The 17,768-nt window shown below is 42.0% G+C and overlaps 2 protein-coding genes across 2 annotated transcripts in view; both read right to left on the reverse strand.

Moving 5' to 3' along the window:
- The window catches only part of LOC135209113 (uncharacterized), a 330,064-nt gene that overhangs the window by 226,556 nt on the left and 85,740 nt on the right, over positions 1 to 17,768 (reverse strand). The window lies entirely within an intron of this gene.
- Positions 148 to 12,742, reverse strand: LOC135209110 (UDP-glucosyltransferase 2-like). Its single transcript, XM_064241738.1, is given in 8 exon segments — positions 148 to 773; positions 5,644 to 5,791; positions 5,794 to 5,862; positions 6,848 to 6,971; positions 7,608 to 7,706; positions 8,095 to 8,713; positions 9,918 to 10,140; positions 12,537 to 12,742. Coding segments are annotated over 8 exon segments (1,620 nt in total). The 5' UTR covers positions 12,583 to 12,742; the 3' UTR covers positions 148 to 481.

Consider the following 17,768-nt stretch of genomic DNA (forward strand, 5'->3'; position numbering starts at 1 on the left):
CAGTTTGAATTATGAAAGGAGATTTATACATATTTTAAATCATTTGGAAAAATACATGATGTATGTTAAGTATACAGAATGAGTACTAAGTACAAAATACTAAAGTAACATTGCACTCTCTCTCTCTCTCTCTCTCTCTCTCTCTCTCTCTCTCTCTCTCTCTCTCTCTCTCTCTCTCTCTCTCTCTCTCAAATATATTAAGTATTTTCTTGTTCTATATTCTCTATGCAAATCTTCATATCATGGACGTAAGGCCGACAGCCTGGCCTTTCAAAATCCAACGTTTGGAAACTTGGGAATCTCAGTGGGTCACAATAAGACACCCAAGTTTATCCTTCATGCCTTGAAACCTGAGCTACTAGAGTGAGAAACAACACAAAAAAAGCTACAACTGTTTATCACAGACATCCAACTACTGTTTTCCTCCTCTTCTTTATTTTAGTAGAAGATCTGGCTGCTACTGTTTTCCTCTAAACTACTCCTAACTCATCTTCTTCTTCTTACTTTTCCTTCTCTGAGGGCAGCACCTGCACCTTCCCGGGCAGAGGTAGTAGCAGAGTGCTATCCAGAAGTGGAGAGCCACTGCCCAGAATACTATTACGTCTGCTCCCACGTACTGCAGGAAGTGCAGTTTCCTGCCTGCGTACTCGAAGTGAGAAGCATTACGCAGGTTGTGACGGATGGCGTATTCCACCCACCAAGCGGCTCTCTCTTTCGGGCTCTCCTTTTGGTCCTTCAAGGCTTCCGACACCTGCTTCAGCTTGGCTGCATAGCTGTTGACGAATAGATAACTAGATAAATAAAGCAAACAGCCTCCTATCATTACTGTACGAAAGTTGTTCCAAATACTTTTCCCTTCTTAACTTTACAATAGCAACCCCCTTTCAATCTGACACGCTACTAGGCCTATTCTATCCCACATGCTATGTTTTCTGTTTCTTGTTGATATTCTTCCACTACCATCTAGTTTTATGACATATTGGCGGTCTCCTTTCATTTCAATGACTTTTGCAATACGATCGCAGGCCTTAGAGACAACATTTTGCACTGCTACTATGGTGCCCGTTTGCAGGGGGCGGAGTCTCTTTGCACTCGAATCATGATGGAACTTGACATTTCTCAAGTGTCTACCCATCTTCTCCTCTCTCTCTATCATAATGTCTGCCCACTGCTCTGTTATCTTATGATAGCTTTTAATCATGGGGACTGAGTCTCTGAGTTGTCGTCCCATCGCTAATTGTGCCAGCAATTTATCGATGTCCCTTAGGCGCGTATTTCTATATTGCAAAATGGCTCTGGCAAAACTATCTGAGTCGAGGCTTCTGTCGCTTCCTGTGTTATCTTGAATGGTTCTTTTTGCTGTACATACTGCTGCCTCTGCCCTCCCATTGGATTGGGGGTAATGGGCTGAGGATATTCTCATACTAAGCCCCCATTTCTGTGGGAAGCTAGCCATTTCAGTGCTTACCAAATTGATGCCACCATCGAGGGAGATTTCTTCCGGGGCACCCCACTGGATGAAGTATCCTTGGAAGAGTGGGATCAGCTTGGCAGAAGTAGCACCACTTGGATTAAAGGCAATTTCCAGCCAACCATTAAGCCTAACTGCATATGCCAGATATTGTTTTTCACATATTTGAAACATATCCGTGACTGTCTGTTGAAAAGGATATTCAGGGGGTGGGGTAGGCAATAGTGGTTCCTTTTGTTGGGATGGCGCGATGACGTCACATGTTCTGCACTGTATCCTCTTGAGGTTCAATTGACCCTCCATCACAGGCCAATACACAGCCTGTCATGCCCTACGAATCATTGAATCAGAACTTTGGTGGCCTGAGTGTAGGTTAGAGACAACTCGGTCTCGTGGTAACACAGGTATCACTAGAAGTATATGCCCTTCATCATATGAATACACCACCAGTTCGTCCACGATGCCAAGTCGGTCCTGTACGTTAAAATATGGCTTTATGCTGGAGTCAACTAAATTTCTTGATAACGGCCAACAACCTGCAGCTACCATACTCTTTAGCAGCTGATATTCCACATCGCCTTAAGCAGCTTCTTTTACAGAATTCCAGTAGAGGGTTATGACGTCATCACTTAGCGACGTGATCAATGCTGCAATGCACAGACTCTCAACCTCCTCCCCCATCTCACTGTCACTCTCATTTATTGGGGTCCTCATTACTGAGTATCTTGAAAGAGTATCGACTGCTGAGTTTTTCTTCCAAGGAATGTATTTCACTGTGAACTGTATTGTAATGTTTTTCCTTTAACCAAAGCAAACGAGGATTCACAATATCTTTCAATTCTCTATCACCAAACACTTTGACCAGCAGATGGTGGTCAGTAACAAGGATAACATTGGGACATCCCAGTAGGAATAATCTAGTTTTCTGAAAGCACCAAACCACGGCAGCAGCCTCTCCTTCAACAACTGCATAATTGACTTCTGCCGAGGTTAAATGTCTACTTCCACAGAGGGCAAGCTTCCATCCCCCTTTGCAAGAAAATGGGACTTTATCCTCTTCGTAACTCAATGTTGTTGTAACACCAGAAATCCCATCCCATCACGCGACCAGTCAGTGATTACCGCAGTTCGCCTAGGTTTATCATAATAGGCCAATCCATCCCCAATCAAATTGCATAAAATTTCTTTAGTCTTTTCGAATGCATCCTGAAACATTTCATCCCAGTATACCTTTTGATTGGTAGACTATTTTAGTAGGTCTCGAAAGGGTTCCATTAGTTGAGAGGTAGCAATAAATGGTGCCAATTGGTTTATGAGGCCAAACCAAGACCATATGTCAGTGATGGTTGGTTGATTTGGCATTGGGAAGCTCTTGATTGCAGACAACTTTTCCTCACCTGGCTTGAAATTGTCCCAACCTAATTCATAGACTACAAAGTCTACCTCGCGTTGTCAAAATTGAAATTTATCAGGATTGAGAATAACTCCGATCTCTTCACATACTTGTAAAAAACTTATTGTGTAATAAAACGCTCCTTCCACAGTATCATCATATAGGAGAACATCATCGACACATTTAGATTTTCTCGGAATGTCTGCTATTACATCATCAAAGTGCTTTGAGTATACATCCGAGGCAGAGACATGTCACATTGGGGTCCTACAATACTGGTACCTACCCCATGAGAATATGAAAGTAGTCAGGTGCTGACTCTCCTTATCTAATTCCACTTGATGGAACCAGAATAGGCAGTTTTGTATGAATGCACGGGTACACTGGATGCCATGTCGAATGGGGCAAAAGTGTGATGAGTTTCTCTTTTACAATATTTGTTTAGCTATTGGTAATCCACTCTTCTTCTTGGGTTTCCATTCCTTTTAGCTACTACTACCATTCGCGCACACCAATCGGTTGCAGTTCCTGTAGGAACAGGGTGGATTATTCCCAGTTTTACATCATCGTCCAGCTTTTTTTTTATCTCTTGCTCCAAATGCTTGGGAATTGGAATCGGTGTATGGCATGCGTATGGGACTGCATCAGGGAGAAAGTGGATATGGTGTGGCTTTCCCTTCATTACCGGTAATGGATTCCATTCTAATATTGAATACCATGCCAGAGAAACGCTCCAAAATCCACCTTTTGAGCTTAGGTACATTGGCCTCCTGAGGGGAGAACGGCACCTCTATGACATCATGGGTGGTGCTCCCATCACTGGTGACGTCATTGGCATCCACACTATTGGGCCGTTCCCTACCAATATTATTGACTGAAATTCCATCTACCTTAACATGATGGGGAAAGTTTGCATCCACTAATCCTAAACACTTACATACATTTATAGATAGGTATCGCCTAGAGACACCGCACACTACTAACACCTCTATGTTTAGAGCATTATTTCTACCCAATGTTATTGTACAACGTACACTACCCAGTACTCTCATGGGTTTTTCAGCAGCATGATTAACTTTGGCGTTCAAACGACACAGCTGTTTCACGTTCAGTCCTAATTGATGCAAAACCTTTTCCCCATAATACAAACTTCAGCCCCAGTATCAGCAATAGCATCGATAAATGCTTCATACATTGGTACATCACGTCTCATTTTATGTTCAACTTTTATGCGCACATGCGGTAACTTTCCCGCCAATGCTGTCACCTGCTGGACCCCACAGTGCTGCACTAACGTGCATGCCGTCACCGACATGGTTTCGTCATCATGATCAACTTCAATGCCTGCTGCCTTGTTATTCGCACGTTTTTATCTGCGATATCTAGCTAAATGACCCTTTACACCACACTTGTGGCAACACACTTCACTTGCATAGCAGCTAGATTTATTTTTCTCATGAATGCGCCCACAATTATCACATCTTTTACCTGACATGAGTAGCTTACTATCCTTTTGTCGGTGAAGGTTCGATTTTACTGCCGCAACATCATTATGTTCTGTTTCATTATTATTATAGGGCAGCAATTCTTTCCCTACCTTGGCAGTAATGAGTCTGGTTAATTTTGCTGGCCCACTATCCCTTTCAGCTGCCTTATATATTTCACACTTCTGTAATATTTTGGCGACACTGTTATATTTTTTGTAGTCTCGGAGTATTTCTTGTTTCAATCCACAGTTATTCAAACCAATGGCTAACCTGTGAGTCAGCATATAGTCAAGCATGTCACTTTGGCACCGAGGGCAGCAGAAAGCACAATCTAAAGCCAATTCCTGACACCGATGTACATATGTCTTTACGGGTTCCATAGGCCCTTGCTGTGCGCTAAAAAATTTATCTCGCAGAATTGCACGGTTCACAGACTTTTGAGTTACTTCTTGGACGGCATCTAATGCCTGATGTAGAGAAAAGGCTTTCCATTCATCAGACATGTAACAGGCATCCAATGCCCTTTACAACTGATCATTGCAGTTCAAACGAATGCTTAGCACAGCATCTTCAGTAGAAACCCTGCCAATTTGGAACCAATCTGTCATAGACCTATGCCACTTCCTAAATGCTCCTTGTGACATTTTGTACAAACATTTGTCGGGCATAATTGCTCTCATAGCTGAGGGGGCATCACTGCTTTGTCACTGCTGCAAGAAAAAGTTTGCCATGGCACTCAGAAGGTCCTCATTCCCACCATTGGTGCGGCTAAGTGCTGCCCGTCAAAGGCCCCCTCTTCTTGGTGTTGTTGAATATCTTGCACCCGACATCTTGAAGGCTTCCCAGGTCCTTCCTTATATCACTGCACCATGTAAGCAGGTTAGGTATACTCAAGCAAGAGCAATATGCAATAGCTGTATATTCACATAATCCAATACATGATGGGCAGCAGTGCACGTGACAATATTGAGGTCACACTTACTCCAGCGAGACTGCCCCAGACTCAATTTCTCCCGCCTTAAACACATATTGGCAGGAATACAAGTACCTTTCATATGCATCATATAGAAACATCCTACACAAACACAATCACATGTGGTCTAGTGGTCGAGTCAGTCAAGTCAAGTTAACTTTACAACAGCACCCCTCTTTCAATCTGACACGCTACTAAGGCTATTCTATCTCACATGCGAAGGAGATGGGATTCTAGTGACCTCATAACGTGAACCAAAGATTCAAAGACATTCACATGGTCTAGTGGTCGCGTCAGTCAAGATTAACAAATTACTTACGATGGATTGTGCAGGAGAGTCTGGATAGCCTCCAATATACTTTCAGTGGTCATGTCCTCCCAGTTGACCACCAGCCCAAAGCCCTTGCTGGCCATGCGAGCCGCATTTCTGTGCTGGTCGAAGCTCACTGGAACGGCAAGGACTGGACGCCGTGATACTTGGCTTCCTGTGTCCCTAGGTTCCCACAGTGGGATATGAAGAGCTTGGTTTTCGGGTGACCTGGAGAGGTTTTGACAGTGAAATTCAGTGTTATTCTTTTGCTAGTAAAGACGCCACAAAGAGTCACTTTCCAGAGAGATATTTGTATGTTATATAGTTAAGTACAGTATGGTATAAGGCAGGGGTTCTTAACGGGATATCCTGAGAACCAAATGCTTGGGGTATGGGACTTGATCTCTGGATATTTGTATCTTAATTGATTTTAATGTGTCAATATATACATGGGTACATTTTGTAAGTGAATAACTATATCAAACTATAAACGCTTTTGATGTTCTTGCATGTTCTGTTCATAATTAAAGCATGTATTAAACTATGTTTATTAAGCTATATTGTCAACACATATTACTTAATGGACTTGACCAAAGGGTGTATGGAACCTTATTCGGCAATACATTGGAGGTCTGGAGTCATCAAAAGGTTAAGAACCTCTGATCTGATGTCAATACAGTAGTGTACGTTTTTATCATCCTAAAACACAATACACTATACATACAGTATTGTATTTTATAGAGTACTTCATTAATATAAATGGTACAAAAAAAATTGAGCTTACAGGTGGCACAAGGGAGAGTGCTCTCAATACAATTTTAATATGCGATCCCATTTGTTTGCATCACTGAATGTTCGTAAGTAGGTCGGTGTTTGTGAGGTTCCCTTATCTTGATACAGCTCATGCATACTGCTCAAAGGTACAGATCTGCTTGATGTCCAGCAATGTCAAGAACATGATCGTGATAGAAATGTTTTTGTAAACAATTTTCTGCAGCATTAAAATTTACAACTTATAATTTGTACAGTTACCAGTGTTCATGGGAATTCCCAACAATTCTTTAGTAACTTTGCTTGTATAGAGTTCATAGGACAGTAATTTGTCTCTACCAGTGCTCTAAATACCTATCGACATTCATAGAACCTATTGGAAGACTGAAGGCCACCAGAGTGAGTAAGAGTTGTGTGAGAGAAACAGAACTGTGTCCCTTACCAAGAATGTCCTGCTGTGGCAACCAGCTCCTGGTGATGACGTTGGGAGGGAGGTCCAAGTCGTCCCCTTCGTATTTCCAAATGACCTTTTGGGGCACACGACGAAACGTCTCCAAGAACATCAGCTGTGGAAGGATGGAGCATTAGGAATACTCTGAACACGAACTGAATCTGTCCACCCTAAGCTTTTCTAGACACATGTTCTTTGGTATAGCTTATACGAGTGCAGTTCAGGGATGCCATTTTTGCGGGCTGGGGTAGGCTCTTCCCCTCTCAAGACACTGATGGCCCTGCCAAGGCTTGTTTTACCTCTCTAGCCTTTGAAATAACAATAATAATAACAGTAAACTTTTCACTCCAGTGAACTCAATACAGCTCTAATGTGGCTTCAAAATGCTAAAAAAGAAATGTACACAAATTTACAAAAATTTCTCGGGGGTCCTTGCAGCGGGGCCCCTAGCCCCAGCTGCTCAGGCTTGCTTCGCTCGCCACCTCACCCATACCATAAATTCTAAACCTTTGCCCCCCTTCACATCCCATCCCCCGAGAGAAATCTGAAATGACACCACTGGTGCAGTTACGCTAAGTGTCAAACATAAAAGCAGGAGAGTTCGAGCTAATTTATGCTTTTCATACGTATTATCATAAATCTTTCATCTTAAATTTACAACAATTCCTAGTTTCAGAATAAAATTAGGCAAACCTTTTTTTTTTTTTTAGGCTGTCTTTGCAATAAGTGCACCTGAATACAGAAACCTAACCTTATTCTGAAGGGGTATGTCCTTGGCTTTAGCAATGCTGCCTAGACTGAAGTACAGGATACCCTGTTCGCCTGAGGAGTTTGCAAATTCTTCCAGGTCCTGCAACAGATCAGAGGTTTATGTTACCTATAAAAGTTGAGCATTTTATGTTAATCTAAACATCTCTGTAACCAGCAATGGAGTGTAAGGTTTAAAGAAGACACCACTAGGTAGACCCAGGTGTCTGAAAGACAGCTTATTGAAGTGTCTATACATAACAGGAAGAAAAATTAATTACTTGCTGTCATTCCAAAATCTATGTAAAGTAAAAGCAATCTGCTAAGAAAACTTGAATGAGTTACATGCTAAAAATATAGATTTTCTTCTGTAGGGAAACTTTACCAGAACTATTTTTTTAAAGAAAATAAAATTGATACACAGAAACATTTCACCCTAGGAAGGCATGCAAAAAGTTTCCCATATGGGGAAAAAATGTTCGCCTTCTCACATTAGGCAACGGCTTCGGTGGCCTAGCATTTATAGTTCCAATTTCCACCTGAGTGGGCAGCAGAGGGACAGGCCCATCCAGGGCAAAATGTCCATTAATTAGAGTCAAGTGGCTGCTGTCATAGAGCTCGGGTATAGATGGCATCTGAGGGAAGAACTCCTCCACAATGCTCCTGATGATCGGCAGGGTTGTGCGCATGTAGAGCTCGTAGGTGGCCCACGCCACCCAAGGATTCACTAGCCTCTCCCAGAAGGTCATGTGCTCGTCGAAGGACAGCAGGATTGAGGGCGTGACGGACAGGGGGAGCCAGTTCCCCTGCCTGGCAATAGTGAAGATCTCCACGCCGGGCGTGCACAAGTCGACGTAGACGCCCTCGAAGTCCAGCAGGAAGGGGAGGGCTATCTCATTGACGTAGCTGATGATGACGATGGCGTCGAACTCTCTTCTTCTTTCCCAGAGCTTCCGGATGTCCGCGTTCCGCCACATCGTTCTTCCGACGTTGGTGGTGACATTCACGATCCAGTTGAAGATGCTGAACATTCCCCGGTACTCGAAGATGTTGAAGCCCTCCAGATACTCGATGGGCGCTCCCGTTGGGGTTTCTGTGACGTTCGGATGGCTGGGAAGGAAAGTGAATTGGTTCTTTGAGACGTAATGACGGCTGGAACACAAGATCAACTTTATCATTTGTTATTTATTTACTGGTTCTTTGACGACTTGTTCTTTCACGAGTTTCCGACCTGGCATATCCTGATCTGCAGAAGCTTGTTGAACAAAGTTAATAGCCCCTGAAGGCTTGTTCCACGTGTCAGAACTGCACATTTTGAACGATAATCATAAAAATACTAATGGCTGACTAATTCCAGCTGTTATAACCTGCAATTCGTTGCTGTAACAGGTACTGAAGACTGATGGATTAATCAACTCACAGACAAGAAGACGAGTTGACTGATTTCTGTACCAAGGTAAACATACGAGTACTCTACCTCCCGTAAACACAACAAGTAAAAAATGCGCCAATGAGTTTTCTATACAGCAGATAATGCTGTATGTGCTGCTGCCAGGTGGTGGACTGTTTTGTAGTGTTGCCAGACGCACGATTATGTCTAACTTTAACTTTAAATAAGATGGGAACTACTGAGACTAAAGGGTTGCAATTTAGTATGTTTGATGATTGGAGGGTGGACGATCAACATAATGATTTGCAGCCCTCTAGCCTTTGTATTTTTTAAGATCTGAGGGCGGACAGAATAATGCAGACAGACAGACAAAGTATCTCAATAGTTTGCTTTCATAAAAAAATAAATAAATAAATAAAAATCAACCTGTGATAATTAAAGGAAGAAAATGTGGAACCAAAAAGCCCAGGCACTAGGACCTATGAGGTCATTCAGCGCTGAAACAGAATTTAACAGTAGAAGGTTTGAAAGGCGTAACCGGAGGAAAACCTTGACGCAGTTGCACTATGAAGCAATTGTGAGGAGATGGCTGAGAAAAATAAGTTGGAAGAAAGTGAATATGAAAGGAGATACAGTAAAAGGAATGAAAGGGGTTGCAGCTAGGGGCCGAAGGAATGCTGCAAAGAACGTTCAGTAATGCCTACGGTGCACCACATGAGGTATACTGAAGGAACCACTTCCCTACGGGACTGAATGTTTCTAGGCTCAAGAACCTTGCAAAAATTCAGAGCGGTTTTAGATATCATTGGCAAGGCGGACCCTACGGATGCTGCCTTCTCAGCTGTTTGTGTGTGTATGTGTGTGTTTGTTTACATTCTAACCAAAGCCTAATCACGCAGGACTGAGGGCCATCATGGTACTCACGTGGATGAGGGTTCAAAAGTAGACACGAGCATGACGGTGTGCCCAGCGTCGCCAAGGGCTTCCGAGAGGGACTTCGTCAGGTAGTAGAGGCTCCTACTCCCGATGGGACCCAACACCAGCACCTTGTAGGAGGGATCTGCCCTTGGGGATTCTGAGGAAGCTCCTGCAGCAGTGGACAGATGGGCCGCCACCAGAGCCACTGGGAGCCAGAGCGTATTCATCTCTGAAAGATTGATTGTCAAGTAGTTTTATATGTATGTGTCTGGAGTTCACTTTCTGCCTCTGTTTTCCCAGTTCATGGAAACCTGTATGTATGTATGTATGTATGCATATATATATATATATATATATATATATATATATATATATATATATATATATATGTGTGTGTGTGTGTGTGTGTGTGTGTGTGTGTGTGTGTGTGTGTGTAACTGAATCACGAATGTTTGGAATGTGATAAATCCATAAATAAAGGTATAAGTCACGAAGGAAAAATAAACAACGGAATTTCTTCAAGATCTTACGACGTTCAACGTCCTTTACTCAGCAGATAAACTGACTTACGTGAGGAATTGACAGTACAGGAAAGCTCGTATAACTGACAGATAGGGATTATAAGGAGTTTAGTATCTAGAATCCGGCACACCTGGAGAAAGATTAACCTTTCCAAACAAGCATAAACATGGGTACAATTTAAAAAAACAAAAAGATTAAGTCAATCTGCTCAGACACAAGGACAAGACAATTAAAGGATAATATAGGGTGACAGCTATTCAGAACTTTGGTAAACAAAAACTTATACACAATACATATTAAACATACATATACAACGAAGATATCTCTAAGGCAACTAATTTGTATTTAAGTCTGTAATTATATCTTTGAGATTATTCTTAAACATGTTACAAATACAAGAGTCTAAATGAAAACAGGCCATGACTAATATTATTACAATGTGAAGTAAGTTGTATCATAGCAGATTCTAAAAGATTTCGTGATAAGACATCTTTTGACCTTGCAATTACTGAACTACCAATCCAATTTATTCGGTGGTTGTTTTCACTTAAATGAATGAATTCTGCATTAGATGTTTGCCCAGTTTATACAGAATATATATGCTGGTTTAATCTTACTTCTAAGCCCTTGCTCGACTGTCCGAGATAAAAAGAGGAGCTGTCCATACATGGAATTTTATATATTATGTTGTTGCTTTCCCTGGGGCCATTTTTTATTAACATTCCTTTTAGTGTGTTATTATAGGAAAAAATAAGGTTGACCTTAAAGGCTTTTAACAATGATTTAATGTTTCAAATCTGTTAAAATAAGGTAAACTAAGAATGTTCTTAGAATTTTCTTTCTCCATGTTATTTACACTATAAAACTTTTTGTGGGCTTTATTATAACAAATATCTAATATATGTGAAGGATAACATAAATCTTTCCCTATTTTTCTTATGTATTCAATTTCTTGTTCCAAATATTGGGGACTGACAATGCGCAATGCTCGTAAAAACATAGAAGAAAAAATTGATATTTTGATGTTAAGATGGTGGCCTGAATAGAAATGAACATAAGTTAAGTTGTTGGTTGGTTTTCTATAAATGCTGAATTTACATCGAAATGGTTCTTTATGTATCAAAACATCTACGAAAGGGAGGCAATTGTCTTTTTCCAATACTAGAGTAAACTTAATCGATGGTACCTGGTTATTTAATTTAGAGAGTAAATCCTTTACATCAATACCAGCAGGCAGAACAGCTAAAATATCATCAACATATGTATACCACTTTACAGGAATATAAATGATATTAGGTAAGTAGCGTTTTTCAAAGAATTCCATGTACAAGTTTGAGGGGAGTGGTGATAAAGGGTTTCCCATTGCCATGCCAATTATTTGTTGATAAAATTCACCATTGAATATAAATTTAAAATCACAAATGCACAACCTAGTGAGTGAAATAATGTGACTTATAGGTAGAGATAGTTCATGCTGAGTTAGTTCATTACTAAGATAATCTAAAATAGAGTCTATAGGGACTTTAGTAAAAAGAGAACATACATTAAAACTAACGAATCTATCAGTGGGGCAAAGAGTAATTTTGTTTAATTTATCAACTAAATCTAGAGAATTATATATATGAGAATCGGAGATGGTTCCAAGTAACGGGGACAAGATCTTAGTGATATATTTCGAAAGTTTATATGAAATTGAACCAACAGTACTGATAATAGGCCGCATAGGGTTATTTTCTTTGTGCGTTTTGACTAATCCGTACAGGTCAGGTAGCGAAGGACTGACAATTTGCATAGTAGCTCTGTTTTATCTTTAAGGATATTTTTCACTGTGCTATTAAAGTTTTTTATGACTTGATCAAGGGGATTTTTTGTTAGTTTTTCATAAGTCACATCATCATCCAGCAGGGCTTGCATACGTGATATGTAGTCAGCTTTATCTAAAATTACTATACTATTTGACTTATCAGCTTTTGTAATGTGGATATTATTGGAGGCTATAACAAACCTCACCACTTAAGATAGACCTAGGAGGTATATTAACGTAGCGTAATTTGTTTCTAAAACCACAAAAAGGGTAACTTAAGAGATTTAATTCAAACTTACCGTTAATTATTTTCCTGAAGAATGCAGGGCATTGATGATTTCTCATGAAAGCACCTCCAGGTAGCTGCTGTTGAACCAAAAATTTCCTATTATAAGCATTATTTTCACTTCACATTAAATCCATAACCTCGGATATAGTAAAAGGAAAACGAACTTATAAACTTCCTCGTTCGTTTTACTCACGAAAAATAAATCCAGTGTCCGAAGGAATTTCTCACCAAGACTAAATTTTTCTCGATGATGCTCGGTGGCCTTACTCCAGTTCGGCATCGAAGTATGACCTCTTACATCTGTCAGACACAGACAAACAGACCCACACATCATAATATATATATATATATATATATATATATATATATATATATATATTATATATATATGTATGTATATATATATACATATATATATATATATATATATATATATATATATATATATATATATATATATATATATATATATATTCAGACACTTTTAATGAACCGACAATTCTTTGCCTACATGTATACTAAGCATAACAGCATGCCCGCGTATACAAACACACACACACACACACACGCACACACACACATGGCTCCAGAGCCTTGTCCTTATTAAAGACCGAAAGAAGGAAGCACTGGAGACATCCGAAGCCTTGCTAAGAAGCCCTGTAACATCTGAAGAGAACTGAGTAACATTCCGAATCCCCGGAGCCTCCTCTCATTCCTCTTCTCGGAATCTGGAGGCAGATTTCCCGTCTTCAAATTCTTTGATGGAGCCTGAATGAGGGTTTCGTGTCTTCAGACTCCAGGAAGGAGAGGGTGGCATTAATAGAAACTACGGTATGAGCAAGGTCCTGTCATCTCAAGACATTGCAATATGTTTACCACAAAAGCACTCAAAGCCGCTTGCACCAAAGCATTCTTCGTCGTTATGATCGGATTGGCAGCCCTGATCGCAGGGCTTCTCCTTATTGCTCGTTTGGAAAGCGGTCTTTCGGACCAGCTTCTTGGTTGCGAGCAGCACTTCTTGGACCTCGAAGGACGAGTGAAAACTCACGACCTATCCTTCGCAGTTAGACTTCTGAACTCTCGTCTACTTGAACTGGAACCCGTATCTTCTTCGCCCGTTGTTGCCCTTGATCGGATTCTGTCCGCGTGCCCCTGGCTTGGCGGACTTTGGAAATCCAGACGGAATTTACAACGGTGCGAACTCATGGTCCGAGCTCTAGAAGAGGAATTAGAAAACACAGAATCAAAACTTGGTATTTTCCAATTTATTGAAACTCTTATTAGCCAAATAGTTGACTACTTATGGATGCACTCCGGCCTGTGTCTGACTTTGGCAGGAGGGTTGATGGCGACTCTGCTACCCGGAAGGAAACAGAAGACTAAATTGGAAGACGAAAAGCAGGAAGAAGAAACAGACTGGTGGTCAATGAACAGCTCTCTTGATGGCACTGACGTAACCGAGGACCTGGAAGGTCAGAACGTGAGAGTAAAGGCAAGTGACGCCAAAGAAAAGTTAAAGGATATAGAAAAGATAACTGGACAAGCGAACGATCTACTCAAAGAAACGACTGGATATATTGAAGCACAGATTAAGCGCCTTATAAATGTTACGAAAAAAGTTGAAGCTGTCGAGAAAGACAAAGAAGCAGAGAAAGAAAAGACGATTCAAATCATGGATGATCTGCAGCAAATTAACAAACTGCAAAAAACAGACATTGAACGCCTTTCTCTTAAGATTGAAGCCGCACAAAATGACGGAAAAGAAGAGATTGAAAAGTTGACAAAAACTATTGACAACCTCCGAGCAACAAACAGACAATTGGAAGCAGATGCTGCCCTCGTCCTCGACGATTTTGCAACCTTCCAGAACGATCGGGACTTAGAGAAAGAGGACACGAATAGAATTATCTGTGAACTGTACGGAAAGAATGACCAGCTGCAGAAGGAGGTTGATAACAAAGAGGCTTCGGTTGAAGAACACCGAAAAGCAAGAGAAGAGATGGAAATCTCAATTCGCCTGTTGAAAGAGGAACTGGAATGGGCCAAAGAACAAAACAGAGCCCAAACCGAAAAGATATCCCAACTTCTTCAGGAGAAGGAAGAGTTGAAGGGAAATTTTGAAGAGATGTCCAAAGAGAGAAATAAATTGAATGGACAATTAATGGAAGCTCAAATTAATGATCTGGTGAGAGGCAAAAGATACGATGCTCTATTTAGCGAGGTAGAGGGATTCAAGAATCAAGTAAACATACTTGAGAATGACCTAACTAGAGCTCTAGAAGAGAACAGGACAATACAGGAAGAGAAGCTTCGTCTCAACGAGGAGAAGGACAACCTTCAAAAACAAGTCGAGCTTCTGAATCACGAAAAAAATAAGTTAGAGAACAAACCCCTGATCCAAAATACCATTTTGCTTCCATCTAAAGAGGCATCCCCTAGGAGCGTAGAGGGCAGCCAAAAGCCCAAAGAAGAGTCTCCCAGGAAACAGAAGGCAGAACGAAAACTTATCACTTTTGACCTCGACTCCGATAAACCCCAGAAGGATGATGCCAACTTACTTCCATCTAAAGAGGCATCCCCTAGGAGCGTGGAGGGCAGCCAAAAGGCCAAACAAGAGTCTCCTCCTAGGAAACAGAAGACAGAGCGCAAGCTTATCACTTTCGACCTCGACTCCGATGAGCCCAAGATTCAAAATCTCAGCTATCTTACATCTAAAGAAGCATCCAGTAGGATCGTGGAGGGCAGACAAATGCCCAAAAAAGAGCCTCCTCCTAGGAAACAGAAAGCAGAGCGCACACTTATCACCTATGATGTCGACTCTGATGAGCGCCGGATTCAAAAAACCATCTTTCTTCCAACTAAAGAGGCATTTGACCTTCCAGGACAAAGGCAAGAGGGCGATCACATATTATTCAATGGCGAAAAGGTTAAGTTCACTTGGCTTGCAGAAATAAAACAAGCGCAGGTTGAACTGGACATTCCAAGGAACTTCCACAGGGCCATCAATGGAACCCATGGAAGGACGGTGGAAACGATCATGGCTGAGAGTGGTGTCACCCTCATAGAGATGCCGGATAGATTTGAGAAATCAAATCTCGTCACCATCAGTGGAGGTGTCCAGCAGGTTCAACTAGCAGCTAGAAAAATTGAAAAGCTGATCAGTAAACTATATTAAATACAGGCATAAGCCTGGTAAATTAATGCCTCTCTTATCGGACCTAGATTCTAAAAACCCCTTTGTGTGCCGGCATAAGCTTCCTTAAGCAATTCGGTATTTTCATGCAAGGCTCAGTGTGGCTATACCAGTTCCGAGCCATAGGCAACCTCTACCTTGGTAAGTTAATGCCTCTCTTATCGGAACTGGATTTCTGCCCACCTTTTGTGTGCCGGCACAAGCTTGCTTAAGCAATTCGGCATTGTCATGCCAGGCTCAGTGTGGCTATACCAGTTCCGAGCCGTAGGCAACCTCTACCTTGGTAAGTTAATGCCTCCTCACTTACCGGAACTGGATTTCTGCCCACCTTTTATGTGCCAGCATAAGCTTGCTTAAGCAATTCGGTATTGTCATGCCAGGCTCAGTGTGGCCATACCAGTTCCGAGCCATAGGCAACCTCTACCTTGGTAAGTTAATGCCTCTCTTATCGGAACTGGATTTCTGCCCGCCTTTTGTGTGCCGGCATAAGCTTGCTTAAGCTATTCGGCTTTGTCATGCCAGGCTCAGTGTGGCCATACCAGTTCCGAGCCATAGGCAACCTCTACCTTGGTAAGTTAATGCCTCTCTTATCGGAACTGGATTTCTGCCCACCTTTTATGTGCCGTCATAAGCTTGCTTAAGCAATTCGGTATTGTCATGCTAGGCTCAGTGTGGCCATACCAGTTCCGAGCCGTAGACAACCTCTACCTTGGTAAGTTAATGCCTCCTCACTTACCGGAACTGGATTTCTGCCCACCTTTTATGTGCCGGCACAAGCTTACTTAAGCAATTCGGTATTGTCATGCCAGGCTCAGTGTGGCTGTACCAGTTCCGAGCCGTAGGCAACCTCTACCTTGGTAAGTTAATGCCTCCTCACTTACCGGAACTGGATTTCTGCCCACCTTTTATGTGCCGGCACAAGCTTGCTTAAGAAATTCGGTATTATTATGCCAGGCTCAGTGTGGCTATACCAGTTCCGAGCCGTAGGCAACCTCTACCTTGGTAAGTTAATGCCTCCTCACTTACCGGAACTGGATTTCTGCCCACCTTTTATGTACCGGCATAAGCTTGCTTAAGCAATTCGGTATTGTCATGCCCGGCTCAGTGTGGCCATACAAGTTCCGAGCCATAGGCAACCTCTACCTTGGTAAGTTAATGCCTCTCTTATCGGAACTGGATTTCTGCCCACCTTTTATGTGCCAGCATAAGCTTGCTTAAGCAATTCGGTATTGTCATGCCAGGCTCAGTGTGGCTATACCAGTTCCGAGCCGTACGCAACTTCTACCTTGGTAAGTTAATGCCTCCTCACTTACCGGAACTGGATTTCTGCCCACCTTTTATGTGCCGGCATAAGCTAGCTTAAGCAATTCGGTATTGTCATACCCGGCTCAGTGTGGCTATACCAGTTCCGAGCCGTAGGCAACCTCTACCTTGGTAAGTTAATGCCTCCTCATTTACCGGAACTGGATTTCTGCCCACCTTTTATGTGCCGGCACAAGCTTGCTTAGGCAATTCGGTATTGTCATACCAGGCTCAGTGTGGCTATACCAGTTCCGAGCCGTAGGCAACCTCTACCTTGGTAAGTTAATGCCTCATCACTTACCGGAACTGGATTTCTACCCATCTTTTATGTGCCGGCACAAGCTTGCTTAAGCAATTCGGTATTGTCATGCCAGGCTCAGTGTGGCTATACCAGTTCCGAGCCATAGGCAACCTCTACCTTGGTAAGTTAATGCCTCCTCACTTACCGGAACTGGATTTCTGCCCACCTTTTATGTGCCTGCATAAGCTTGCTTAAGCAATTCGGTATTGTCATGCCAGGCTCAGTGTGGCTATACCAGTTCTGAGCCATAGGCAACCTCTACCTTGGTAAGTTAATGCCTCATCACTTACCGGAACTGGATTTCTACCCATCTTTTATGTGCCGGCACAAGCTTGCTTAAGCAATTCGGTATTGTCATGCCAGGCTCAGTGTGGCCATACCAGTTCCGAGCCATAGGCAACCTCTACCTTGGTAAGTTAATGCCTCCTCACTTCCCGGAACTGGAT

This window comes from Macrobrachium nipponense, chromosome 37, assembly GCF_015104395.2.
Source record: "Macrobrachium nipponense isolate FS-2020 chromosome 37, ASM1510439v2, whole genome shotgun sequence".
In the NCBI taxonomy this organism is placed as follows: Eukaryota; Metazoa; Arthropoda; class Malacostraca; order Decapoda; family Palaemonidae; genus Macrobrachium; species Macrobrachium nipponense.